Below are 27,675 nucleotides of genomic sequence, written 5' to 3' on the forward strand. Positions count from 1 at the left end.
AGAGGTGTGTGGATAGACCCCCATTCCTACACCCCAGATATTTTTGTAGTAATTTCACCAGACCATGCCAGTTTCAACTGCCCCAATTGCCGCTTGTACTGGGAAGGGGAAAAAGCAGCTGATCCAACCTGCCCTGAGGCTGTACCAGCCCTAGATGAAGAAGGGGAAGTTTCCAGGGACTTAGGTAGCAGGGCCTCTCCCTGTTAGGCCATGAGACTCAGCTGTGCACACCACTCGCCTCCTCAAACACATTGTGGGGCTTAAAATAGAAGTGCTGGCTGCAGCCCAGCTCTGCAGTGGAGAGCAGAAATTCTCCTCCCACCACATCTCCCTCCTGCAGTATTCCTGGGGCTGGAGACAGGCAGTGAGATGGAGGTAGGGACACCAGGGTCACCAACAGATGGACTTTCTCCAAGTTCCCAGCAAGGGGTGGGGAATGCCCTGGTGTAGGCGGAGGTGTGCTTTCTGAGCTTCCCCTGTGTCTTACCACCCTCCACTTGGCTCCATCACTCTTGGCTCTGACGCCTGTTTTCCTCCAGCACCAAAGCTCAGCTGCTTACACTTCCTTAATGGGAAAAGACAAGCAGGATGGTAAGGCTGGGAGGGGAGATGCCCTGGGCAGGGGCCAGGCTTGTCCAGACCAGTGAGGAGGTCAAGGTACAGCATTCCGGCTCCGGCTGCACATACCAGGAGAGTAGCTGGTGGGCTGGTGCCAATTCATTCCTGAGCAGCTGCGGGGCCCGGCAGAGGGGCAGTGGGTGCAGGGTGCTTTACTAAGGGCCCCCCTGCTAGCCCCAGGGGTCGATGCTTACCCATGATGGGGCAGGAGCTCAACAGAGGTCCCATCATGGCCAAGTCCAGCACAGGAGCACGGGGTGACATGTGCCACTCAAGAGATAACACCATCCCAGGGACGATGTTGGCACCTACAGCACCATTTTCGGTACCCCCATTGTACAGGCTTCATTGTCCCCCACAAGGCAGTTGCCCACCCAGAGCCTCCCCTCCTCCCCTGTGCTGGCACTTGGCCCCACGGCAACCCGCTGACGAATCCCGCCTGTAATTCCTATGGCAGAAGCCAATTCCTCCCCCCGCCCCCCCCCCGCCCTGCCACTAATCTGCCCGTGCATGCAGCCTCCACCTGCTGAGCCAGCGGAAGCCGTGCTCAGCCAGCCCCAGCCAGTGCCAGGACTCTAAAACCCACTCTGGCTGCAGAGCCTGTAGGGTGGCGAAGTCTTTGCACCCTGGTCCTGCTGCCGTGGGAAATCCCAGTCCTCTTGGCACCAGGCAGTGAGGAGTCTGCAGGCAGCATCATCCGGCACCAGGAGAGCTGAGCTATCAAGGTAAGGGCAGGCTGCAGGCAGGGAGGTGACCAGAGTAAGCACTGTCTCTGCTGTGCCTTGTTCTGTCAGGCACTAAGGAGAGGGTCTGGTTCCAGCCTCCTCCACTGAGCCAAGGTCTTGCCCCCATTTCGACGGCTCGGCAGTCCTACTCAAGGTCACACTGCAGCCGGCAGCCTGCGCTGAGCTCTGGGGCTATCACACACTGAGGGACACCAAGCAGGGTCCGGAGCTTTCTAGTCCCAGAGCTGCAAGGAGAGCTCGGAGCCTGACCCCGGCGCGGGGGGGAGTGAAAGCGGGGAGCAGCAGTGGAGGGGCTGGCTGCCGGCACCCTGCCCTCCTTGCCTAGGCAAAAGGACAGCACGGCTATGCCCCCCTCCCAGGGCAATAGGGCTAACCGTCTGTTCCAGCAAGAGAGGAGACATTGGGGAAAAGCCAGAGCATTGGACATTCCTGCGCCGGAGCTGCGGTAGCGAGGCGACCCCAGCACCCTCCCGCTCTCAGGTGCGGCCGATGCAGCTGGGGGAGTCGCCGGGTCAAAGCGGGGTGCGAGAGGTGGGGGCACCGGGCTGCAGTCCGGCGGCCGCGGAGCCGAGGGCTGTCCCAGCCCGCCCGCGCGGTGCCCTTGGCGCGGCGGGAAGAGCTAGGACCCGGCCTGCCGCGGCCGGTAGTGCTGGCACCGGTCGCTGCGGAACGGGACCGTGCCTTGCAGGCGGCGGCGCCGCGGGAAGGAGCCGGCAACCCCCGGGGAAACGTGTAAGCAACGCGGTGGTGCCTCGGCTGCCTCGGGTGCGGGTGGGTGCTGGGGCGGAGCGGGGCCCCCGGCGGCGGCGGCAGCGCTCGGGGAAGCCCTGGCAGCCGTTCCGCTGCCGTGCGGAGCGGCCGGCTGTCCGACCGGGGCTCCGACCCTAGCGCGCTCGGCCCCGCTCCTGCCGGGGCTGGGTGCTGCTGCCTTCCCTTCCCCTTCCTCTACAGGACCGCCGCGGGGCCAGGGAGCCTGTCCCTGGAACAGAGTACCACGGGGCAAGAAACGCTTCCCCTTTCGCCATCCCCCGAAACAGCCAGCGGGGGACGGTGTTTGGTTACCCTGCCCGTGGGGATGTCACCCGACCACTGGCGCGGCCACCACTTACTAGCCCCGTCACCTTCCTGTGTCAGTCCCAACCTTCCCTGAGTGCGGGCTCCCTCCCTGCCCCGTCAGTCACATGTTCCTGTATGGCCTCGGGGGAGACTGCACCACAGGGAGCACCTCCAGGGAGCCCTCCCCGTTCTTGGGGTTCCCGGGGCTGTGCCACCGCTCACCTCTTTGCCAGAACAACTTCTACAACCCCATTCGCCTCTTGCAGGCCCTTTGTCCCAGTAGCTGGGCACTCTCCCATGACCCTTTCTATTTGTAGGCTGACCGCTGGGAGCTTGCCCTCCCCCCTTGCACCATTCCCCATGCAGGTCCTTTCTCCCCAGGCACCATTCCCTGGCTGCCCTCGGGGTGATTTGGCCCAGCACAGAGGTCCTGGCTGCATTCTGAGTCCAAGGCACGGCCCAAGGCTTGTTTGCAGGAGCCTGACCTCACGTGCAGGCGGAAGAGAGGTGAAGGTACAGACAGAGCAGGGTTTGTAGCATGGCCCTTGACCCAAATCAGTGGTGCTTCTCAAAGTCAGGGCACTGCTCTGCTGCCCCAGTAAAGGTCTTAGTGCAGGAGGTTAGAAAACGGGGTCCCCACTGCTGTTTCTTGTCCTTATCCCTTCAGTGCCTGGTGCTGTCCTAGGAAGGGAGTGAGCAGGTGCTTTAGGGGCTGAAATGGATCAGAAAATGTAGGCAGTGAGGGAAGCTGGCACAGCTGGGTGGTAGGAGATAGTGAAATTTATTAACCGTCCTCAGGCTTGTGCAGGGAAGGTAATGGAGGATGTGGTGGAGGAGCACCAGCTGTGCTGCCCTGTTTTCTGCACAGACATATAAGAAGTCCTGCCTTTCCCTGCCAGGAACCCCCAGAGCATCCCTGAAGGCAAGCTGGATGTCACTGGGACCAGCAGGGTGGGAGAGACCAGGCAGCAGTGGCAGAGAAGCCTGTCCTCCATGAAAGCAGGCAGCCCTGCCCTGAGCTACTGCTAGCAACAAGACCCTCCAGGGCTCTCCAGAAAGCTAGGGGTTTGTGGAGCTCTTTTCCTTCTTGAGAAGCCTGCTTTTTTGCAGGGAACCCAGCACCTCCAAGACTGAAGATGCAAAGCAGGGCCAGCAGCAGCACTGCTGGGCACTGCATAGCAGCTCAGGTCTGCTGTGAAGCTTCCCAACTCTATCATCCCAGGACACAGACCTAGCAAAAGTCAGGTGAGACTTTCCCACTTGCTTGCATCCTCTGGAGATAGCAGATCCTGTGTGGAGAGTGGAGAAAGACAGGGTGTTGGTGATTTCTGCAGCTCCTCCTCAGAAGAGGGATCTTTGTGGGAAGCCAGCCACCACTGTTATCAGGGCTGACTTTTGTCATCTGGCTTGCCAGAAAAGAGATTTACTGGGTCTGGGCAGCAGTGTTAGAAGAGCAGGCAAACTGTTTCCCTGGAGACTGAGTCCCTATCAGCTGAGTATGGATGTATAGAATAAAGCCTGAGGCCCCGAATCCCTGGGAGAGTAGTGCCAGGATCCCCTCTTGTCCCTGAGGCACTGGGTCTCTGGCACAAGACTGCTCCTGGATGCCTCACAGCCTAGGACCAAGGAGAGAAGCAGGCAAGCTGCCTTTTAAGAAGTAACCTATGCTGAGGAGGTGCACTTCAAGCCTTTTCCCATCCCATCCCTGTGGAACTTGGGGTTCTCAGGGGACCAGCCAGGACTCCTTCCTCTGTAGCCTGCAGCTGAGCAGCAAAGCACAGCCCTGCAGGACAGCTACGGTGTTCAGGGTGACTGTCACAGTCTTATGTCCTCATGTGATCCATCGTGACCCTGAAATCTGCTTCCTAACACTAACCCTGTCCTTCTGCCCAGTGTGTTATCTATAGGCAAACTCTGTTTCTTCAAACCACATTCAAACAGAAAGCTCCTGCTTCTGCCCTCGGACTTCCCTGCTTACTCCCAGATTTCCCAGCTCCCACTCATCCCCAGTCCCCCTGTGCGTTAGCACAGCACACACAACAAGCCCACACTTCGGGGTGCCCTGTCCCACCTTGTGCACTTGGCTCCCAGTGCCGTTTATTCCCCCATCTCCCTGCTGCCGCTCACCGCCTCCTCGTCCTCACGGTGACCCCAGTACTCGGGGCCGTGCCTACCCTTCCCTCGATGCCCCTGCCCGAGAGGTGGCTTGGGATGCCTGCCCACCCTGGAATGCCAGACCCTCTCCCACCAGCCACCAGCTCGCCACTGCTGCGCACCCCCCACGCTGCTTCTCCACCCTGGCTCCCGCATTCCGCGGAGCCGCTTAAGCCCGTGCCCGTCTAATTCCTCCTCCGTGCGCTCCCCGTGCGCTCCCCGTGCGCTCCAGGTCACGCCGGGGGCAGGCCCGCGGCTGCCGCTGCGCCCCGCGGCTGCCGCCAGGGGGCAGCGCCGGCCCGCGCCCGCCGCTGAGTGTGGGGGGGCTCAGCGCCGAGCCGGGGCGTCCCTCGGAGCCCCTCGGGGTGCCCCTCGGAGCCCCTCGGGGTGCGGGTGGGAAGGGGCTAGAGGCCAGTGCCTTCCCCCAGGGACAGGCAAACTCTGCCGCGCTCCTCAGGCAGCATGGCCGCGGGGCACTGTAGGCTCCCAGCCGCGTACCCCAGCCCCTCGTGTGAGAGGTGCAGAACCCCCCGAGGGTTCCCCTCCTCCTTGGTCCATGTTAGAGCATCTTCTACCCACCGGTGGACACTCAGCTTTGCAGAGGGGCTGAGGAAGCGGGGGGAGAGCAGCCCCAGTGGTACCCTGGCAGCTGGTCATGGGTTTGGCCTGCCCTTCTTTTGATGTCCCATGTTTGTGCTCCACTGGGTGGCCTGGGGGCCTCGTTTCAGCTTGGGAACCTGCGGAAGCATGACTGGCAAGGAGAAGAAATGATGAACGGCTGGTACTGTTGGAAGCTGTGGGAAAGGGCCGTCCTGGAGACCTCCCTGGGGGATGTTTAGGAGCATTCAGCCACAGCTCCGCTGCTGATTTGCCCAAAGGGGAAAGCATGACTAGATGGACTTAGTCTCCAGACAGGATTTAGTCAGCCTTGCCAGACATTTGCACAGAGTGGAATTCCTCCACACCAGCCAGCAAATGTTGGGCCAGGCACAGACCAGGGCTGGCACGGCTGTGAGAGCTCCTGGACCTGTGTTTGGAGCCCTCATCTCTGCAAGTGGCTGTGTGCCATGGTCCCCGTGGTGCCAGTGACCACAGAGACTGTCCAGGGAGCAGGCTGGCAAGGAGAACAGGTAGGGACCTGGACTCTGCCCTGCCATGCAGGGTGGGCAGACTCTGGCTGCAGCAGCATTCCCGGAGAGCTGGAGCATGGCTCTGTCTGCTGTCATCAAGGTGCCTCGGGAAGGCTGATGGGGAGCCATTGCTTCAGGCTATCCTCCAGAGCTGGCATTTACCCATCCTACAGAAAGCCACCTTCTGCTTTTTAGATGGCTCTTGGAGACTCCAGGAGTCACTGGGTACCTTGCTCCACTGGGCTGTGGATGGACTTTGTCAAGCGGGGAATGGGACCACACAGCAGCTGCCACCCCTCTTCCTTTCGCCAGGTTCCCTGGCTCCCAGCAGCCCACAGCTCCCCTGCAGTGTTTTGCAAGAGTGGCTGAGTGCCAGCCAACTTCTTAATGGCTGTGCTCCATCGTGGGAGACTGGTGCTGCCAGTTAAGGAGGAGGATATGCCCCCGGCACTGCTTCAATGGGCCAGATGACCTTGGCTATAGAGTGGCTCCCTCTGCCAGCTCCCTCAGCTCCATCCTCAGCCAAGGAGACCTGGAGTGACACCATTACAGGGTGCTTGGAGTGGTCTGTGCCCTGAATGCCACAGGGTGTTCCTGCCTGCCGCTGAGCCAGGGGTTAACCCTGTTTCCTCTGGTACAAGTGGGAGCCTGAACTGTGTGTCTTGAGTTTATCCAAGTCTCAGCTTGGGCCCTGGCAGGCGGAGACTGCCTGCAGTGAGGTAACATTTCACCCTTGGCCCGTGGTGGCACAGCTGTCACTCAGTAACTAGCACCCAGCAGCTCAGCTGCTAATTGGTACCATTAGCCAGTATTTACTCCCTTAATGCTTGTAGGAGAAAGCAAATGGGCAGCTAGAGCTCAGGAGAGGGCAGCAGCAGTGCAGGGAGGGAGGGAGGTATGGCTTGTGCCCAGGAGATGTCCTGTGTCCCAGAGATGCTGCTGTTCCACTGGGGCAGGCTGCCCCCACCTCCAGCAGCCTGAGAGGGGGCTGGAGCTTGACTGGACCCCACTGTCCATGCCAGGTCCCAGGAGCCCTGTGGGCACCATGAGCACCTTGCTGAGCTGTGACCAATCAGTGGACAATGGGATTTGTTTCTGTTTGCCCAGCTGGAAAACACCCACGGCCCTGCCACTGGGCTGGAGGTGTGTGGAGGCCCTTCCTTGTCATGTCTCCAGACCATTTGCTCACCGGGGCTGTGAGTGCTTTGGGGGTAGTTATGTCACCATATTGCATCTCAGTGCTACCAGGAAAGGGTGATGCTTAGCATGGGGAGGTGGTGGGACTGATTGGCAGCAAGGGTCTCTGTCTCCCTTGCATTTCCTTGCAGGGTTTCACCCAGGGCTGCTCTGCTGCCCTCAGCCCACTAGTGAAGGAGTTACAGGCAGCTGCCTGACTTTATCCATGCAGGTCGAGTCGTGCAAGGAAGCAGAGGGACAACAGGATGCTGGAGGTCTGTGTGGCTCACTGCAAGCGGTGATGTGCCAGCTGGATCTCTGTACCACACGCAGAGTTCGGGAGGGTATCACAGCCCACTCCTTCCCCACCTCATCCCAGCAAGGCTCTGGCCATCAGGTGAGCATGACCTCTGTCCTACCACCTCATCCCCAAATACAGGGCAGGGCACCAAGAGCCCAGAGATCACCATCAGGAGTCCTGCAAGCAACGACTGGGGATCTCCCACCCCAAAAAGGGTCTGCCAGCAGCTCTTCAGCCAGGATCCTGTTCCAGGGTCAGCCAGGACCAGCAAGGGAATAGCAAAACTAAAATGATCAGTCCCAGAGCCATTTGCTGACCTCAGCAACAGGCTGAGATGCTTTGTTGGCTATCAAAGCATCCATGATCATTGCAGTCTTGTTATAGCTGAATTCCCAGGAGCCTGTAGCAGGTTTTTTTTGCCCCCATTAGCTAATAAATTAATAACCTGCTGGCACTTGACAGAGGTTCAGCATCTTCTATGTTTCCCTTCATGTGACTGATTAATATGCCCCTTTTCCCCTTTCCCCTTACAGCTGCCTTGTCACACATGCAGGCACTTGGATACAGCTGCTAATCTGTTTGCTATTCCACTCCTGCCTGCCTGCTCTGCCTTTCAGACATACTGGCTCTCTGTTTCTCTGCTCTATGGCACTGAGGGTCAGCACAGAGGCTCTATGAGCTGACCGGCCCATGCCTTCCTCTGGAATGGGCAGGCAGCATCCAATGGAGGGAAACACAGTCAGTATGGGTCATGCTCACAAAGGGAAGGGTGGTTTTGCAATGGAAAGGAGAGCTGGATGACATGCAGTCCCCTGGCCTCAGCTCTGCTGCAGGCTGATGGCCTTGTCATGCCTCAGGTTACCCTGTCCCTAGCACAGGCACATTACAGGGAAAGGGAAATCTCATTGCAGAGGAGGGCTGGTGGGTTAATTAATGTATGGTTGCAAAGTGCTTGCAAATCTCCAAGGAAAACGGTCGTCGTGGGTGCCAAGTGTAAAGGATTCTGGAAACATTAAGTGCCTGCAAATACTGCCTAGCTCCTCAGGCCCTAAAAGTCTGATATTGCCCAAGAGGCACTAAAAATATTCCTTTAGCTCCTATGATGCAATATCCACTGCCTGGAATAAAGCTCCCTTTTTGCTCTTGCTTTCCAAACCAGCTGTTTGTTTGTTTTCCCCTTTTTGGATTTCACAGCTTTAGTTAAAGCAGGGAGTTAAAGCTACAAGGGAGGAGGGAAAAAAAAAAAAAAAGCAGCTTTTGTGAAAGGTTTGGCAGCAAGCATCACTGAAGGGAGAGCACTTTGCCTGTTTGTTCTGCCTGTCACAAACTAGCTGTGAGCAGAGCGTACAAATTAGGCTCCAGGTGATGGCATCGCAATGCCTGCAGTGCATGTTCAAGTTTTCAGAAAGAAAACTCAAAGGGCTGGGCAGCTTCAGCCCCACCAGCATGTTCTGGGAAGCATATCCATGGGACTCCCAACCTTATGTAAGGGAGAGGCTTTGCTGGCTGCCTTCCTCCCTTGCTTTCTCCCTTTGCTCTGGGGAGTGCAGCAATCTTCCATCAGCAGCAGCGTGTTCTGGCACTGTGCTGCTGCTTTGGGGATGGAAAGGGTGGGAACACAGAAAGCCCCCGGGCCCCACTCGAGGCTGCCTTTTCTCCTTGCCCAAATTACACAGGGGAGAAACATCTAGCTCTGTGGGTCATACAGTGGTGGGCCCAGTACCAGTGCTGGGCAAAGCACAGCTGTTTCCAGTTTGGAACAGAGACATTTTTCGTAGCTGTTTGCCATTTCTAGAAGGTTTGTTATTGTACACACAGAAGTGAAGATGATAACATGAGAGTGACTAGAGAGCAGAAGGCTCTTTAAATGCAACACCTTTGCCAAGATGAAGCAAGGCTGCTTGGCCCTGCAGCAAGAGGTCATGTTTGTGGGGCAATAAATGAGTTGTTGGCTGTGCAATTTGTTACCTTCCCATGCACTGTAGAGGAGGTGTCACCCCTCTGAAACTGCCATTGACATGCTGCCATTGACATTACACAACCCAAGGACTTGCATTGCTCTTGGGAGCAGCCGAGTTCCCTAAGGGGCTAAAGTGCCTCTACGAGAAGAGCATTCTGAGCAAAATGTCTCCTGTCCTGCAGCAGCCAGGGCTGGATTTTGAAGGACACTCACTCTCTCCCAGACTTAGCCTTCTTCAGCCTACGGTGTCTTGCTCACTCCGGGTCTTCTGCCAGCACAAGAGAAGACATTGTCAGACCCTGTTCTGCAAGTTGGTGATGGGTGGGGGCACAGGTCTGTGTAGGGAAGCAGCCAGCAGCTGGTGCTGTGCTTAGGAGCTGGAAGCTGCCTTTCTCCATGCCTCCTCTCGGGTCTATCTGCTGGCCTCCTGTCTGCCTGCGGTCACCAGTGGCTGGGACGCTGTTCAGCGTTAATGGATTTCATCCCCCATCTCCAGTGAGAGGCGTCTCTATGGAGAGATGTTTGATTCCAATGACTGGGGAGTGGCTGTGCAGACAGGACCAGAGCTGCAAATTAGAGAACATTTAATCCTGCAGTTTGGTGATGGTAAGTGCTACGCACCCTGCTGCTGAAAGCCTGGGGTGAGCAGCAGCTATACCCGCCCTGTCCTGAAGGAGAAACTTCCCGGAATATCCACTCAAAGGTAAATTTTGTGGTGTTTCTCCTCCCGAGGGGGTCTGAGGTTATAATGGTTGAGGCTGAGAGCCTTGTCCTGGCTTCTGGAAGCACAAGTGTCAGTTTGGCTGGGCAGTGCCAGTCTGGACCCTATGGTCAAGTGTCTGGGGGAATTGGTTCTCACAGCTTTTAGTCTGTGCTAAAGTTGGAGCTTATATAGAAAAACAAAATTGTAGAGATGCTCAAATTTTAGCTCGTGCTGCTGAGCAGCAAGTGTGGATATCACAAGGAGAAACACGGTCCCGAAGGTGCTGTGGCATCCATGTTCCAGGGACTACCAAGGGGGCTTGTGGGCCTCCGTGGGTGAGAAAATGGCACGTCTCAAAGCTAGAGAGGAGGTGACATAAGACATCCCAAGCAGGCGACCTTGCTTTTCTGTTTTGTTTGGATTTTGCAGAGAAGAGAGGAGATAGGAGAGGAGAGAAAAGATGAGGCAAAGTAGGAAGAGGAGCGGTCTTGTCTGTGTTGCAGCTTACCCAGAAGACCTTCCAGATCGGAAGGGCTTATGGAAAGGGGGCTGAGGAAAGGCAGATCCAAGGCTTGGATTTGTCATTGCCTGGGAGATGCAGCCTGGGAGCTTTAATTGGAGATGAGAGCTTTTAAATTTAATTTGATCTGATATGGATCTTAAATTTAAGAAAAGAGCCTCCTGTTGTACTGTCTGGCAGCATTGTCTGCCGCTCTCCTCATGTTGTTAGTGTACCCTACTATCTGCCCCCAGAAGCCCATAACCATGACAAATATCCATGGCCAGTGGAGAGGGAGAGATCCAGCTGTGGAGGCTGCTACTGAGCAGATCAGTGAGGAGATATTTTCCTTAGGATGAGACTCGCAGTGTCATTGCTGCAGATCAGAAAGCACCAGTAGCTGTCTCAGCCCTGTTACCACTGACTTTTTCTTGGGCTTTGAGGACTTTTTGCTTACATGGTAATGTTTTGTAGGTCTGTCTTAAAATACAAGCTTGGTGCTTGGATTCTGCAGGAAGATGTGTGTTAGAGATCATCTTGCTGAGAGAGTGTGAGAATGAGAATCTGTCAGAGCTTTTGGGGGTGTTTTAACTTCTGGTTTTAATTTCTAACCCAAACTGCTCACCATCTGCAGAGAATTTTCTGAGGCTGTTTATTAATGGAACAAATGTTTTAATGGTCAAAGATTCTTCAGGGATTTTCTGGTGCCACTGCCTGTGTCTGCACAGCACAGTGAATGGAGAGAGCCAGGAGGGCCCGGGTTGCCTTTAAATACCCAGCTACATAAAAAAAGTATTTCTGTCACTGTTTAACTGCACAGATATAAGGTTAAATTCAGGTGCACTCCCCTCTGCTGGGGGACAAAGTACCTGAGGAATCCTCCACGTTTGCACTTCAGCTGAGCAACATGCTTTGATCACAGCAGAGTAGATATCAGTTCTGGAGAGATAGGAACCTGGAGGTGGCAGCCAGAAAAAAACTAATCTTAGAGTTTGTGCCTGCCCTTTGGATACTGAATACATACAGTACTTATATCCTCCAAATATAGGAGGATTGCTAAGGTGCACAGGGCTCTGCAGATTGCTGCCATCCTGTGTAGCACCACCAGGAATACACAGTGCAAAAAGCTGTCTTTAATCCTCTCTGTGACTTATAGAATTGTAACTGGTTTGGGTTGAAAGGGGTCTTAAGGACTATTAAGTTCCCATCCTCCTGCCATGGCCAGGGATGACACCCACTAGATCACTAATTCAAGAAAGTTATTTTTAATATATATAATATATTAAATATATAATATATTATATATATTATATATATTATATATATTATATATATATTATATATTATATATTATAATATACTATATATGCGTTGCCCTATATGTGTGCATTGCATCTTCTGGGGCTGATGTTACAGCCCTTGGTGCCGAAAAGAAAGTGCCTTTGCACATATGTGTGTATACACATGCATATGTATATTTGTGTGTACATATATATATATACATCTGTATATATGTAAACGTATACATATTACACCCTCATGTGGTGACTGCCAGCAGAGTGTTTTTGTCTGAATTAGAATGCAGCATGGGGGGCAAGTGAGGAACACAGCCAACTAGGGGCCAGTTCACACTCCATTTAGAGCCATAATTTAATGCATAGCTCCCTTTCGAGCTATACTATCTACTAATGCACGGATATGAACGGAAACCCGGTGCTGGGTGCGGCTCCGGAGTTAGAGGGGGCTTGCTTTGCTTTCCTTCCCCCAAGAAGCAGGCGGCTGCGGGCCGGGAGGGTTTCCCGCCACATGCGGGGCGTGGAGATGGGTAGGCGCGGAAATGGGGAGAGCCAGGGGCGGGGGAGCCAGGGGCGGGGGAGCCAGGGGCGGGGGAGCCAGGGGCGGGCGGGCTCGGGGAAGGGACAGCAGCAGAGCGCGGGGCGGCGCGGAGAGCGCGGCGCAGGTGGGTTCGCCCCGAGGTGCGCATGGCTGCCCGCGGAGGGGTGGCGGCTCCTCTTACCCCTTTTCTGTCGGGGGCGAGGGGGGACGGAGAGCGGGCGGGAAGCGGGAAGACCCGCCGCCTCTCCCACGCGGGAACCGCGTGGCACTGAAGGCGGCAAGGGGAGGAATTTAAAGGGCGGTTCGGGGGAGGCAGGTTTCCATCCGCGCCGGGGAGACAAGGAGACGGCAGGCAGCGGTGGGAGCTTGAGTTCGAGGTACTGGTTCAAAGTCGCCAGAGCTTGTGGCCACCCCGGCTCCCTCCGAGGCTCCGCGCGGCGTTTCAAAGCTGCCGGTAGTGTGGGGAGCCTTCAGAGGGAGCCGGGGGAATCCCCAAGCTCAGGATTCGGCGCCACAGCGTCAGGAGAGGCGGCGTGCGAGTCGCGGCTTTAGGGGACCGGGAGAGAGGGGTGTGATGCCTAGATGCTGCTTTTCGGGGCGGGGGGGGGGGTGGGGTGGGGGGGGCCTTCCTTGCTACCTCGCACGGCAACTACACATCCGCTTTCATAGTTACTGCCGCGGGGAGAGCATGTCGTTTTGGGGATGCGAAGCGGAGCGGCCAGCACGTTGCTCTGGGGATGCAAAGCTCAGCGATGCTCTGATACTTGGGATGCAGGACTTCACCGAGGGGTTTGTGCCGCGGTCCTCCGGCTGCAGAGGTACACATCCCTGCCCAGTGGCACGTGTGCACGGCAGTGTCTGCCAGCCTGCCTCAGCCGCGGGAGTGGGGGGCACCCGCTGGCAGGTGCGTGGGCAGGGTGCCGTGTGCTGCTGTGTGAGAAGTGGGGCAGAGCCCCCTTGGCTGGCAGAAAAACTGCTGGGTCGAGTTTGCTCCAGGTCCTGCTCAAGAAAATGCTCCCGGTTGGCTGTGGGATGTTGTGGATGATTCCAATGAGTGTTTCTTTCCATTTCTGAGTAAACCGTCAGCGTTAATGGAGAGCAGGTCCAGGCAGAAGTGCCAAGAGCTCCTGTGGAGCCCTTTTGTGCTGTCCTCACCTCTGTAGTTAAATCTGTGCCTCACACCCCTGCTAGATGCTAATACTGCCAGACCAGCACAGTCCCTGCCTGTACTCACCAGCGCTCCCATCTGCCTCTCGGGAATGGGCTGTGGAATTGCAGACTGTGTGGGAAAGCAACAGCAGCTAAGCCCTTGAGCTGTGAGATCGCAGATAAGTAAAGCCTGTGTCCTTGATCCCAGGGCTAGGGGCTGCAGGAAGAATTTGTGCAGCTGTTGGCCACAGCTGGATGCACTTCTCGACTGCTCTGAAACAGAAAACAGCCCAATGGCCCCTCAGTTGCTTGTTGTGAGTAGACACAGTTGAGGGACTTCTGTGAGTGCTAACATGGGAAATCCCACTCCCCTTCTGCACTGCATCCTGGCTTGGTGACATTGTTCCCACTCACCAGCACCTGCAAGCTGCTGGACAGCCTCAGGCTCCCTCAAGGCTGCCTTCTCTACAAAGCTGTCTCAGGATGTGACTGTGCAGGGATGCTTTTCCCTTGGGTTCACTGGTTGTCTTTGTGCAGCTCATGGGCCATTGGTAGTGTCAGTCCAGTGCTGACACCACACATATACCCTCCAAAGCACTCCTGTTGCTGCCATTGTTTTTTGCTCCTGGAAAAGACAGGTAGGCTTGCTCTTAGCTCACCAAGAACCTTTTCACAGAGCAAAGGCACTTTCTTTTCAGCACCAAGGGCTGTAACATCAGCCCCAAAAGATGCTTTGCAAGATGACTCGTCCTTCCACAACTAGTGCAGACAAGAGGTAGAGGCTGTACCAGATACCTGGAGTGAGGAGACTGAAAAAATTCACTTTAGCTTAAATCAGCAGATGCGGCACCAGCACACAGGACAGTATGGTACCTCCATCCTGCAGTTGTTGCCCTTCTCCATTCCCCACCAAGCTGCATAATTAACTACTGGCATAAATTCCCCAGCATGGCATTGCTGCTCAATTATCTTGGGCTGGGAGGTGTTAATGAGTCTCTTCCTCTTTGAAGATGAGCCATGGGCTTTGTTGTTGCCCTGACCTGACCTGTCTTATTCCTTGTTGTGGTATGGGGGTAAGCCACGCGTTCACCCACTCCCGTGTTGCACCTTCTTCACTGCCTCGTTTCATTCCCAGTTCTCCTGGCAGAGGCAGGGCTTAGGGACCAGCCCATTGGGATAGAGGGAGCCAGTACCACCGTTGTGCTCTGTCCAAATGGGAAGGCACCAGCCACTGGCTTTTGGAAGCCAGCAAACACCTTCTGGTGGTTTCCATGGGACATGTGTAGATCTTGGTTGTTGTTGTTCAGTGTAACGTCCAGGCCCTTGGCAAGTGTTGCAGAAGCTGCAACGCCCGCTCTCATCCACAGAATTCTGTTTGCTTGCGGTCCTTGCCAGCTCCCTACTGACCCAACAGCGTAAACCTCACTTACCTTCCTGAGCCTTCCCAACACCGAGCTCTGTCCTGAGACCCATGCCAGCCCAGCACTGCACTATTTGGGGCTGCAGGAGTCCCTCTCAGAGTCTCATCTCCATGCTAACTTGTACTCAGCTGCCAACAAACTGAGGCCCAAAGCACTATGCAAAATGAGCTACAGGCATTTGCCTGACTCTGGGCAGGAGTCAGGGTTTTACTAGCCACACAGCTATCTTGATTTGATTAAGCAGTGCTATAAAGACTAATTGGTTCTTAGGTTAAGAATGTGCAAGATGTGGGTTGGGGAAAGAAGTGTGCAGAGTAGGGGCAGAGCCTGGATGAGTTTGGTTACATCAGAATGTGTAGTCTGGAGGGACTCGGTTCCCCAGCTGAGGCTGTAGCACAGTACTCCACCCATCTTCCACTCCAGATTCCGTAGACCTAGCTCTACATGGGTGGGGGGAGGCTGTACATGGGCTCTGGGGTCCCCGTGTGGGAGAGGAGCTGTGATGCTGCATGAGGAATGCATCTGAGGATTGTTGTTCCTGTAAGACAAGGGAAGCTGTTGCGTAGGAATAACACTAATAAGTTCTTTGTAATTTTGTTGCTGATGGCAGTGGTGTGAAAAATGTCCCTGTTGTGACCTTTTGGTCCTGCTCTGGCTTGGAGCATGCCTTTTCCAGGTTTTGCAACTCCCCAAGAAAGGGGAAGCTCAAAGCTCTATGTGTGTGGCTGTCATGCACTAACTGTGACACAAATTGGTGAGCCTGGCATTCTGAGTGCAGTGCTCAAGGTTCTCTTTCAGCCTCTTGGTTAAGCCATGGGTGAGCACTTCATCTCCAGGAGACCGACTTTCCTTGGGGCCAAAAGGGAGCAGAGACCTATTGCCTGCCTGGTGGCTCGTGCAGAAGCTGTCAGCAGGAAGTCAGGCAGATTTCCGCAGAGCCTTCTTGCTTCTTCCCATCACACGACTGCCAGTGCGACTTGCTTTAGTTCATTTCCTTTAGGACTAGTCTGATAGGAAGGCACCTCCCTGTGAAATTTCCAGCTGGAAATTCATGGAGAAAGCAGACCAGGAAGCTGTAGAGGGAGGAGGGAGGCAGGGGCTGGAGGTGGGGAGCAGGGCTCAGAGGGAAGTGACTGGGTGGGCAGCAGCAGTGGGACTGGAGGGTTGTGCCATCAGCCTCCCACCTTCTGAGCAGCCTGCTCTGGTCACGTACTGAGGCTCAGTCACCGCAGCAGGACTGTGTCATCAGCTGTGCTGTGCCGAGGGCAAGCCATCCACCTGAATGTGTATCTGTGCCCCTAGACTGACACTCAAGTGGCTCCAGCCTCCTGCACAGCTGCTGGGGGGAAGGGTGTCCTGCCTGGGTTGCCCTGGTTGGCATCTCCTCTGCTGCCCAAGCTGTGACTCCAAACATGGTCCTCATCCCTGTCTGGTTCATTTTCTCCAGCACCTCCAACCATGGACACAGTTTATACCTGTGGCTGAGGGCCTGTTCACCTGGCTTGAGCCTGTGAGGGCTTTGGAGTTTCGCTAGAGTTTTTGTTCATGGTCATGGTAAACCCTCATGAGAGAAACTCCCCTGTTTTAAGTCTGGGGATAACTCCTGGAGAACAGCCAGGGAAGCAGGAGGGACTGGTGAGAGATCTGGCTTCTCAGTACTGCCCCAGGCTCAGGGTTGAAGGAGATGCCAGCCTTATCTGCCTTGCCTGCTTCTGCCCATGACAGGCGGTGCAATTTCCTCAGGATCAAGTTGGAGGCAGTTCCATTTTTTATCTTCTCTCAGTGCTCTACCCTCAGGTCCCTGATGGTATTTGCTCTGGACTGGACTACAGCCCCCACAGGGAGCCCACTGCTGCAGGATGCACACAGTGCATGGTTCTTTCATCCCATCAGGGTTTGTAGGTGTTGGGATGTGGCTGAGGATGGCAGGGCTGGGTGGGTCTTCATGGCATCCTGGCAAGAGCAGGAGTGTTATCCATTAAGCACAGGAGGACACAGACCAGTGGCAACACAGCCAAGCTATTATGAAGTGATCCACCCTACCCTGCAGCTTCTCCTTCCCGTCTTCACACCCACTCCTCCCACTCCTCGTGGCAACACAAGGCTGGCGTGCTTGTGTGGTGAACCACGTCAGGACACCGATCTGCTAGCGTGTTTCTGAATAGGGCTGGAGGCAGCAATTGCGGGGTGCCCACATGATGTGGGTCAGAATCCATGCCTTGCAGGGGGATGAGGAAGGTGCTGAAGAGCACTGCATTCCCCCTGCCTGGGCACTGCAGCTGGGTTTGCTCCAAAAGTGGAGCCTTTGACCAGAAACAAAACCCAGCATCAGTAAATAGCCTGGCAATCAATACTCAACACACAAGTCTGCTGTCCCTCCCTTCCTTCCCTGTGGCTGTGAAGGGGATGCAGTGTATCAGGAGGGACTGCTTCAGCAAGGCTCAGGCCCTGGGCTCCCTATCACCTGGCATCACTGAGGAGGTACATCAGCATCCACCCAGGCAAGTCCTGACAGGACACCTTGCCAGATGGCCAGCTCACCTCAGTGGAGGCTGCTGTAACCTTTCTCTCAGCAGGGTGTCTAGAGCCGCCTTCATCTCCTCTGCTCCCCACATTAAGATGGGGAGGCCGAGAGGCTTCTGGAGCCTGCCAGTCCATGCCAGTGGCTGCAAAGTGACATTTCCTCAAGAGCAGAGCACTCAGTGGCTCTCATCCAGAGTTTTTTGTGCTTCCCTGAGACATCCTGAGGATGCTCAGGGTGCCACACAGGCTGCGATACCATGGCTGTGGCACACTGGGCGGTGGCTGTTTGCACCGATGTAGCAGCACAGGCTGGGATTTGGAGGGGATGTGACTTGCCATTTCCCAGCTTGTGGCTGGGCTTATTATTGTTGGTTTTGTGTGAGATTCTGTTTTGATGGCATTTGGGCAGACATAGCAGTCCCCACCTCCTGTTTACTCTCCCTGCCTGATCCTACTTGCATAAAGATTTTCCTGTTTGCCACTGTTTAGCAAAGGCCAGTGCCAAAGGTGGGAGGTTTGGGCTCTGACTTACTTGCTCCAAAGGAGGTGTCTGCCTCAAGTCTTGCTTTGGCTCCTCATGTGAGACCTCAGTCCTGCCAGGCTGTTTGGGGAAGCTGAGTTATTCTGGGAAGAGGGTGCCAGAGACGGTGCTTCTGCCCTGGCTGTTTGCTCCAACTCTTTTGCTTGCACCACATCGCTGACAGCACGCTGCCTCCTTGGCTTTCCACTCCTTGGTCTATAGATCGTGTGTTGCCCACACAGTTCTTCTGTGTCTGCCACAGAACAGGGATATGGCAAACCCAGCTCTCAGCAGGCAGCATCTTCCCTCCTGGGAAATGTGCAGGCGTATGTGGCTCCTCGAGTCCCTTCAGCTCCTGGGACTTGTGGGGATGGCTTTACCCCATTCTTTGGAAGCTGCAGCTTTGGAAGTGAGTGGATTTGGCACAAGCAGACCCAGACAGGGCATCCGTCCCTTCTCCTTTTGTTTCTGGGGATTGTGGGATGCCCCTTGGCTGGCACAAAGCGGGTTTTTGAGGTGAGGGTGTGATAGACACTCCCTGTCTCTTGGAGTAGAGCCACTGTGAAATAGCTGCATTTAGCATCTGAAGCCAGTTTGGGATTTTTAAGATGCTGTGGCTGTCCGGGCAGTGAGCAGGATCTGGGCAGGATGGGTGGCTGACAGACAGACTGCACAGGAGCCTGACAAGTCCCAAAACCTGCTTCTGTGCTCACCATCCCCTTTCTCAGTAGGGCTGAGACATTTAATGCCAAAAGCAGTGGTCAGCCAGGGCCCCTATTCTGAGCTGGCCTACAAGCAAAAGGCCCCTTTGGTCTGTGGGGACCTAAAATAGCCCACGTATTTCTGTCCTGGCCACTGGGACATGCAGAGGACAGAGCCAGCCTCGACTCACCACAGGCCAGTGGTGGTTGGCTCCTGCATGTCTGTCCCATCCTCTGCCAAGGGGGCTGCTGCTCAGTGGGGAGGAATTTCCTCTCCGAATTTTGGAAGCTTGGGAGATGGTGACACCAAGGGAAGATTGTGTTGTTCTGGCTCTGGTTTCATTTCCCTGTCCTCCACTAAATTGGAAACAGCTGTGCAGCCCAGACCAGCCTCCAAAAAACTGCTGAGGGGGAGCAAAATTATCTCTGCTCCTGGACCAGTACCCCAAACAGGACTTGCAGCCTTCTGCTGGGCTGTCCGGTGCAATGACAAGGTTCACTTTGCCTAGCCCTGGGGATGCTCTCCCACCTTCTCGGAGGGCAGCAGCTCAGCAGCTCCCACTGGGCATGGGCAGCTCTTGCCTGCTGAGGGTCCTGCCAGTTCTGCACCTTTGAATCTGGCTCCATAGAGGGAAGGAGTCAGAGCTGGAAGGACAGCCTCTCTCCTGGGAGGTGGAGGTGCCATGGGGTGCAGGAGGTGGCCAGGTGGCAGTGGGCAGGGGGCTGCTGCAGGCAGGTGCTCTCACTGCTGGTTGGCTACTGGCTTTTCCTGTTCTTCTAGAAGCACCCTGCTTTGGGGGCAAGTGAGAGAGGGCTCAGACTCTCCTTGGGAAGGAAGTTCCTATAAAGTACAGGGTGGCATTTGGGGTGGGAAAGTGCTTGAACTGAGCCCTCCAAGCCACTTCTGCCTTGCCTCTCACAGTAGTACTGTTTTGAGGACCTCTCAAACAGAATGTAAGCTGTCCCCATTCTTCTCCTCCAGACCCTCACTGCAGGTTTCTCCATGCTCAGCTCCCTTACGTTGTTCCTGGCCTGACTCCTTCCTGGGTCTGCCAGCTCTGAGCTCAGTCCTGTAAGCCAGCAACATGAAGGAATGAAGGGGGAATCATCTCCACTCTACATCCCAGCACCCTTAGGGGTGCTATTGGCAGGTGGCCTCCTGCAGTCCTGCTCTTCCCCTCTGGTACTGCTCCCCAAGCCGTGACCTTGGGGTAGCCATGTATTGTTGGTAGACATGGCCCTACCAAGCCCAGGACATGGCAGGCTATGGAAAAATTCATTTCATCCCTCTTTCATTTCTCAGCTATGGGATTCTCTGGGTTTGCTCCCACAGATTCAGTGAGTCCTTATCTTCATACTTGTCTGGCTAAGAGCTGTTTTGCTGTGGGCTCCTCTTTCTGTGTTTCACCTTTGCTCCCCTCGGCTGCAGACAGGAGGGGGAAGTGTGACATAGTCCTGTAGGCTCAGCCCATCCCTCTGACCTGCTTTAGCTGCTGCCCAAGGTACCATGGTGCAGAGACAGGGATTCTTGAGCAAGCATGAAAGCAGGGAGGGGGAAGGCTGATAATCCAAAAGAGGTGCATCTGACAGCCAGATCCCAAGGGGTCTTACTTAAGTGCTGTCCCAGCCCACCAGGGAGCATCCCTCCTTCCACCTGACTGGGTGGAAATAAGGACCTGCCTGTGGGCAGGCAAGAGCCATAACTGTGCCTTGTGTTGTACACGGTTGGGATTGCCTTTGTCCTTTGTGCATGGCTGTCCTTCATGTGGTGGCCTGTGCCACTAATGCATCAAGACCGAGGCTCCTCCATGCAAGGAGGACCTGCTCCAGCTCAGGGTTGCCTCTGGCTGCTCCTTGTGCTCCCAGCTGACTTTTACATTAATGATAGCTGGTTGTTCTCCCCAGGTGTCCTGTAAGGTTTTCCCCATTTGGAAGTGGAAACATGGTTTCCTGCCTTTGTGCTTCTTCCTGCTGCAGCCCCCAGATCGATTAGAGGGAAGTACCCCTTCCCGCAGCACTTCCCCTCCCCATGGCCCCCGAGCAGCACCTCCATTGGCCATCTTGGCATCCCTGGGGACTTGGACCAACCCTGCAGACATGGGTCTGCTGGCTACAGAGGATTGCTGGACGAAGATGAAGGTCTGGGGCAAGGCATCCCCAGAGTCTCCCCAAACCCATGGTGGTCCCTCAAGAAGCCATGGTCAGGTGTCGTGAGCTTGGTGAGCTGTGCATGCCCATAGTGGGTCACTGTGTGCCCCTTCCCACCTCCTTACAGCTCCTGGAGGTGCTGAAAGCTGCCTGGAAGCACCATCCAGGTCCTGGAGATGGTTTCTGCCTGGGCTTGGAGGCTTCTGCAGCTGCATTGAGTGAAGCCCTGAGCAAATCCCTCCTTCTGCCCTTGGGAGAAAAGGTCTTTATTTTTCTAAATTTCCACAAATGAAGACTGAACCTAGCCCTGGAAAAACGTGTCTCCTTCCACAACCTCCCAAGAAGCAGGTTGGGGTTGTGGCTTGGAGAGGACAGTCCTTTCCCTGGGGCGAGCAGCCTACGTGGGTGCCATCAGAGAAACCAGCTTCTTGGAAGAATCCTGTCTCTGCAAACAGTCTCCTGGGATCAGCTTATCTCTCCTTCTCTGACGCCTGCTTATAAATGACGTTTTCCCCCTGCTCCTGCACTTCCCCAGGCACTTGTATCTCCTCCCGCATCCCCAAACCGCCGGCCCTGGAGCAGGCAACGGCTCCAATATTTGTGGGGCTTTTCCTACCTCTCCAAGGCTGCATTGTCCCTGCATCGTCCTGTGACTTGAAGTGACAAGGAGCAAGGGGCTGGGACTGCCCTGCCCTTCTGGTAAGCTTGTTGCGGTGACATTGCAATGTCCCTCTGCAGTGTTTGATGGGATGCTGGGCAGGAGCACCCATCTCTGCTCCTGGGGGGGGGGGGGGGGTTCTCTGGCCAGGGACCAGAGTGCATCTGGGCTTGGGCACTCACCATGTGCTGAGGACAGAGGTGTGTGAGTTCATCCTGGGGCTGCCATCGATGGCGTTTGACCAGTATTAGTCAGGGCTGGGAGCCCACTCAGCTGCCCTGCTGAAGAGGTGGATGTCCAGGGCTTCCTGGCACTCAGTAATGGGTGGGATAGTCCCAGCTGTGCCACCTGGGGTAGTTTTAAGGCTGGCTCTGTCCTATCACTGTCCTCTGTCCTCTACCTGGTGGGAAGCCCTTCAGGGAGAGTGCTGGAGTCCCTGGGGAATTTGCTGCCCAGCCAGGTCACTTTACCTGCCTGGGGTGAGGGCCCCCAGGGAGCCTCTCAGGGCTCCTTGAACTCTTGAGATAAGGAACTTCAGCCTGGTTGGTCTAAGCAGTTCAAAACACACCAGGGCTGAATGCTCCCCCTGCACCACCCGGCATCTAAGATAACAGCAAGTGCTGGGAGCAGGATCAGTATCCACAGCTGCTGCTTTGTGAAGAGTTTGTGGTGGCTGCTAGTGCAGCAAGACCAAAGGCAGAGGGGGTTTAGAAGTGCCTCGTCTTTTGTCCATGGAGGAGTGAAGGGAGTGAGGTGAAATGGGTCAGAAACATTGCCCAGGGACCCTCATTCTTTGGGGTGAGAGTGCTGCACAGAGCACCTTGTAAGAGGTTTTTTCTGCTGTCCAAGCGTTGGCAAAGCAGAGGACTTGGTCTGCAGACAGCAAATCAAGGGAGAAAGCAGAAATACCTGCTCCCTCCTGCTCCCCTGCTAAGCTCTCTCCTCCGGATGCAGGCACGGAGTAGGGCTGGAAGAGCAGAGGGCATCACAAGGCTGTTTACTGAGAGGCAGAGAGAAGAAGAAGACTAGGAAGTGCTATCAGTTTGCTGATGGAAACAGCTCACAAAGCACTCCAGGACTAGGAAACCTGCTTCAGGATGTTGGATGGATGAGGGATCAGAGTAAGAGAGGCCATAGCAGAGAAGACAGATGAAACTTTTACCTCTCTGTTAGCTCTACAAGAGCCTGAGCAGTTTCTTCCACCTTCCTTTGGGGAGCTCCTCAGAGCAGAGGAAAGGTTAGAAAGCAAAGGTAAACAGCAACAAGTGTCTTGGGCCAGGCAATGTTGCCCAGAAGGAAAGGGTGAAGTGGCTGTCTGTGACTGTGGCCTCTAGTCATTCATTTGCAACTGCTCCAGCCCCCAGGGACTGGGAGGAGGGAAAGATATGACGTTATTTTCTAAGAAGGCCTGAAGGAACTTCAGGGAAAAGCTGACTGCTGAATCTGCTGAACGTCCTAGGTGTGTGCAGGGACAGGGCCTGTGGCAGGTGGCGAGGCTCCTGTGGACGGGCCCTCAGGACCGGAGCAGCACTTCCTAGGGAGTCTGAGCTCAGAGTGCCCACATTGCTTCCTCCAAAAAGTTCCAGTCAGCTTTCAGCCCAGTTTTTAAGGGAGCTTGTTGGTCAAGAGGGAAAGTCCTTACTCAGCTCCATAATTAGTATGAAAACAGGAAGGAGGATGTAGGAGTCAGCAGTCAGTTTTTCCAGAGAAAAGAGATCTTTGCATTGGTCGCATGTTTTTTCAACACATTTATGAGTGACCTGGAAAAGAGAATGAGCAATAAGATGACAGAGCTTTGCTGAGGTGATTGGATTACTCAGGTTCATGGGGACAAGTGCCAGCCAGGAGGAGCACTGACAACCATTACACCAGGCAACTGAAATTCAGTTTAGATAAATATCAAGTGAGAGTCGAGGGGGGAAGGGAAGAAGCCCAAATCCACAAACAAGATTATGCACTGAGCCAGCCATGAGCCGGCCCCTCACGGCAAAGCCAGGGGCTATTTCAGATAGCTCAGTGTGCATGAAAACACACACTGAATTATCTTTCCCAGTTACAAAGCTGAAACAAAGCATGAAAGCTTTGTGCCACTCTTCAAATTGGTGTCTCACCCCCCACAGTCCCTCTGTGCCCCCAGCACAGTAAGGATCGAGAGGAGCCAGGGAAGATTTAGAGAAAAGCAACAAGGAGGACTGAAGGCATGGAGCCATGCCTGAATGACTAAGTGAGCTAGAATTTCTGTTTGAAAAATGTGCTGTTGGGTGGATAAAATCCATGTCTGTAACGCAGCCACTCCAATGTTCATCCACCCTTTGATGTTGAAGGCAAGGGAGCCCTGATGAGGTCCTGTATGTGGGGAGACCTGCTGCCCTGTGTCAGGAGCTCCTCAGTTGAAGGGGGAAGCAGGATTTCACAGAAGTGAAACCTGCCATGGCTATAAAACACATGAACATCATGTCCCTTCCAGCTCGGAGGCTGGGGAAACAATTGGGCAGTTAGTCCACACCCATGCCACATTTACTGTTTCCTAGTATCTGCTTTTGCCCTCTGATGGAGACCAGCCTTTGAGCTGGACCAGCCTCTGCTTTGACTCTAGGCATCTGCCTACCCTTGTTTTGGGAGGGCTTGTTTTTGTCTCACCACTACAGCAGTAGTGCGCAACTGTGCACACTCATCTGTCTTGTGAAATACAAGCGTGCGTCCTGAAGGTGAAGGTGGAATTCCCTGCACTCCAGCACAAGGTAGGAGGACCCACAAGCAGCATGGTCAGAGTTCAGGCACGCATATGAAATCTCATGAAAGGGGCAGTCTCGTAAGTGTTTCCTATCTTCCAGCTGAGTCATGGCCACCAAGGTTTCATGTGACTCGCATACCTGTGCTGGGCTTGTTCTGTGCCTGCAGATAAACCTTGAGGGGCCCCTGGATCAGCCTTCCGGGCGGGAGAACTCTGGTGTTGCCCAGTGGGCAAGCGGACATAGGGGATGGGGTGAAAGGCTGGTGGGGCAACTGGTCCTGTCCCATCTTGGCCATGCTTGAAGGAAGTGCTGACATTATCCCTGCAAAATGATCCCCTGACAAGTGGTGTCAGGAGGACACGAGGTGCTTGCTGGTGAATTTGCTGGTAACCCCTTGGCTATGGACTGCCAGGACACTTCTACACTTGGTGTGGTGTAAACAGCTTTTCTTTAAAAATTTGATGTTTCTGGGTATAATTCCATGGTGATATAGCATGCCTATATGACACCAGCGAATTGCTCAAGTGGGAAACTAAGCATGCACTGTGCTCACCCTTGGTGAAAGCAGCAGGAGCAGAGGAAAAGGTGATGTGGGGAAAGGAAGAGGTAGGGAAGTATCCAAAGCCAGGTGAAAAATGGCTGCCTGCAGGTGTGGCTGTCCTGCAGTGCGGGTTTTTCTGCAGAGGTTAGGCAATTTTGGTGACAGCTGGTCCTGCCTTCAGCTCCCAGGGCTCGGCTGGCAATGGGGCCAGTAAGGGTGTCACTCAGCATCTGTCACAGCCTTTGTGTGCCTTGAATGGGCAATTAAAATTGTGCCATCTCTTGTTTGTACCTGCTCAAATGTTCTAGCTGATGGTTTGTTAAGCCCACTCTTTGTGATCTTGCTTCTTCTACTTACACATCACTTCACCATGGAGTTGGGACAGACTGCTCTATGCCCAGGAAGAAAAGGGATGTCCTTACGCCAAGGTGCTACATCGCTCTTTGTTTCCTGTGTCCCTCAGGATGTGCAGCCACCACACTGGTGGCTGGGCTAAACGCCAGCAGACTCCTGTGGGGGGCAGTTGGAGCTGTGCTGTGCCAGCTGGAAGAGTGGCATCTGTTCCCATGTCCCATCGGGTAGGGCAGCTCTCCCCAAGTGGCAGCAGGGTTGCCACCTGTTTCTGGTGTTGGTTCATGTAACCTTTTCTGTTTGTTGTAGGGTTCTTTCTAACAGCCAGCAGCTGGAAGTGTTTCCTGCTGTAATGACTGCTGCCCTTGGCACACACTGTCTCTTTGTGGAAAAAATTAGGAGGCATTTAGCGAAGTGAGACAGAAAACAAACAGAGCAGGCAGGAGACTGTGGCCAGGCAGCGCCTGCCAAGGAGGCTGGGCTCCTGACCCAGGGATGTGGGCACTCTCAGGACGGAAGCAGGAGGTGGTGGGAAAGCAGCATGGTGGAGCGCCCTGCCCCAGCACCCCCAGAGGCCTACTCCCGACCCCCCCCTGCTTCCTTCCCAACACCCCCAGCTCCTGCCATCTCCTCTTCAGCGGCCTTCTGTTCCTCCCTTCCCTGGATGGTTGGGCAGCAGGACCTGGGCTGTGTGCCAGCTCTGGTACCCGATACCTCTTCACCTCCTCTGCGGGTGCTGCTAGACCCACAGGGCTCCAGCCCCCGTGACTTGAGCCAGGGCCCGCCACTCACCCCCAAGGACAAGGGGTGTGGAAGCAGGGGGACACACTGCCTTCAAATACTCCGAACACAGGGCTCACCCTGGCTCTGTCCTCTCTCCCAGGTATGTCTGTGGGGTCAGTCCCTGCCTCTGTTTCTAGGGACAGCGATATGACCTGGTGGGGGCTGGAAAGGGGATCAGTGGCTTGGCTGGCAAGGGGAAGCATGCTGGGGCTTGCTGGGGATCCACAGGGGAAGCTGAGGTTCTTTTGCCTATTTGGGATTGAGATCAGTTTGCTTGGAGACAAGCAGTGGCTCCGATGGGGTCTCTGTGTGCAAAGGGGATGGCAGTTGTGTTTGCAGATCCCTCTGCTAATCCCCGGCGAAGATGTCTCCTCACCGCAGAGGCACTGGCAGGCTGCCAGGAGGGGATTTTGGGATGTTTTCTCAGGAAGCCCGGATGGCTCACAAGGGCAAGGCAGAAGCTGTCATGCCCCTGAGCTCTCTGTGTGGGAAGGCAGGGGAGCAGTGCTGCAGATGGCTCCAACATGAACAGGGTGGTACCTGCCGGGTTGGCAGAGCCCTCGATCCTTTGTAGGCATACTGTTGTCCTGCTCTGTCTTTCTCAAGCGGCCCAAAGGGCTTCCAAAATCTCTCTCCACATGCCACCGGCTATGTTTCGGCTCCATCGTAGCTCAGGCTCCCCAGCCTGCAGGATCCTACTGGAGGAGGAGGCGAGCTCTGCCCAGAACCCCGCAGGCACCTGCGCCAGTGCCGGGCTGCGGTGCCTTCAGTGCGTGGCGGGGCTGGCAGGGACTACAGATCCCAGCATGCTGCTGCATGCCTCTTCCTCCTCCTGCGCCCTGCCTGGCAGGGCGCAGGCAGGGATGCTGCAGGCGGCGTTGGAGCAGGCATCCGCGGGGCATGTCCCGGGGGGGCCGGGGACACGGTGCCGGCAGCCCCGGTGCAGGTGAAACCCTGGGAGAACTACCGGAGCACCCCATGCTGCGCCGCCCCGACTGGAAAAGGACAAGGCAGGCCTACGGTTCCTCCTGGAGGCTAATCCCACTCTGCCCCGGGAAGAGGGGGGGACCGGGGAGGGAAAGTCCCTTCTTGGGGTTACATCTCTGGGGCTCTCAGAGCGATGCCTGAGCGGTGCAGCGCCTGGGCAGGTGGTGACGGGGAAAAAAGGAGCGGTGGGTGCCCGGGAGGGGACAGCAATGCCAGGGACGCCCTTGGCTTTTCAAGGTGACCCAGGAAAGGGCTGTGAGAGCCCCAGGGAAGTGGAATTGAAAACGGGAGATTTCCTGTTTCTGGCCGGAGAGGCTGCTGAATTAAATGTGTCTTTTGTGCCACCGAGCCCGAGCCCGGGGCGTTGGAGGGAGCTGGGGTGGGCAGTGGGGGCAGACAGCCCACTGCGCATATGCTTCACTCACAGCCCCAGGATTGGGGACAGAGAGCTGCAGGCTCACAAATCCCTTAAGAGCCTGCTGCAAGCAGCTGGGCAGCCAGCATGAGCAGCCTGGGTATATCGGGAAAGCAGTTTCCTTTTGGAGGGAAGGCTTGCTGTGCCCGGCCAGCAGAATAAGGCGGTGTGTCACAAACCCTTGGCTTAAAGACTCTGAGCTGCAGGTTACCAAAGCTCCTGTACTGTCCTCTTGTCATTTTCTGGGTTGGTGTTTGGCTCCCAGTACTGTGGAACACTTATTGCCAGCATGGGTTGGGGTTAAAACCAATGCTGCCACTGCCTGGCATGTGTCTCTCAATTTCCCATAAAATCTCCCGTTTGCTTTCCAGACGGAGAGCAGCCATAAGACTTGCTGGGACCTGTGCTGACTCTTACCACACAAGATGACAGCAAGAGATGGGCCCCAAGATAGGTAATGATGGGTTCTGATGTAGCTGTGGGGGCACATCCAGGATACCAGGAGGTGAGACAGGACAGGGGGACCCGGCATCTGGGAAACCCCCTCTCCTGCATGCTAATTGG

The 27,675-nt window shown here is 55.3% G+C and overlaps 1 protein-coding gene across 7 annotated transcripts in view; it reads left to right on the forward strand.

Annotated features, from left to right (window-relative positions):
• Positions 1-1,156: 1,156 nt before the first annotated feature.
• SLC29A1 (solute carrier family 29 member 1 (Augustine blood group)) overlaps positions 1,157-27,675 on the forward strand; it is a 33,982-nt gene continuing 7,463 nt past the window's right edge. For 2 of the 7 annotated variants that reach the window (XM_068185443.1, XM_068185449.1), the window contains exons 1-2: positions 21,177-21,340; positions 27,483-27,565. In XM_068185443.1, coding sequence (XP_068041544.1) covers positions 27,537-27,565 — 29 coding nt within the window. In that variant the 5' untranslated portion in view covers positions 21,177-21,340; positions 27,483-27,536. Of the gene's footprint in view, positions 1,344-7,112; positions 7,278-12,531; positions 12,557-21,176; positions 21,341-25,601; positions 25,810-26,527; positions 26,720-27,482; positions 27,566-27,675 lie in introns of those variants that run through there. The other 5 variants (XM_068185444.1, XM_068185448.1, XM_068185445.1 and 2 more) reach the window with 5 other exon arrangements.

This window comes from Anomalospiza imberbis, chromosome 3 (genome assembly GCF_031753505.1).
Source record: "Anomalospiza imberbis isolate Cuckoo-Finch-1a 21T00152 chromosome 3, ASM3175350v1, whole genome shotgun sequence".
Taxonomy (NCBI): Eukaryota; Metazoa; Chordata; class Aves; order Passeriformes; family Viduidae; genus Anomalospiza; species Anomalospiza imberbis.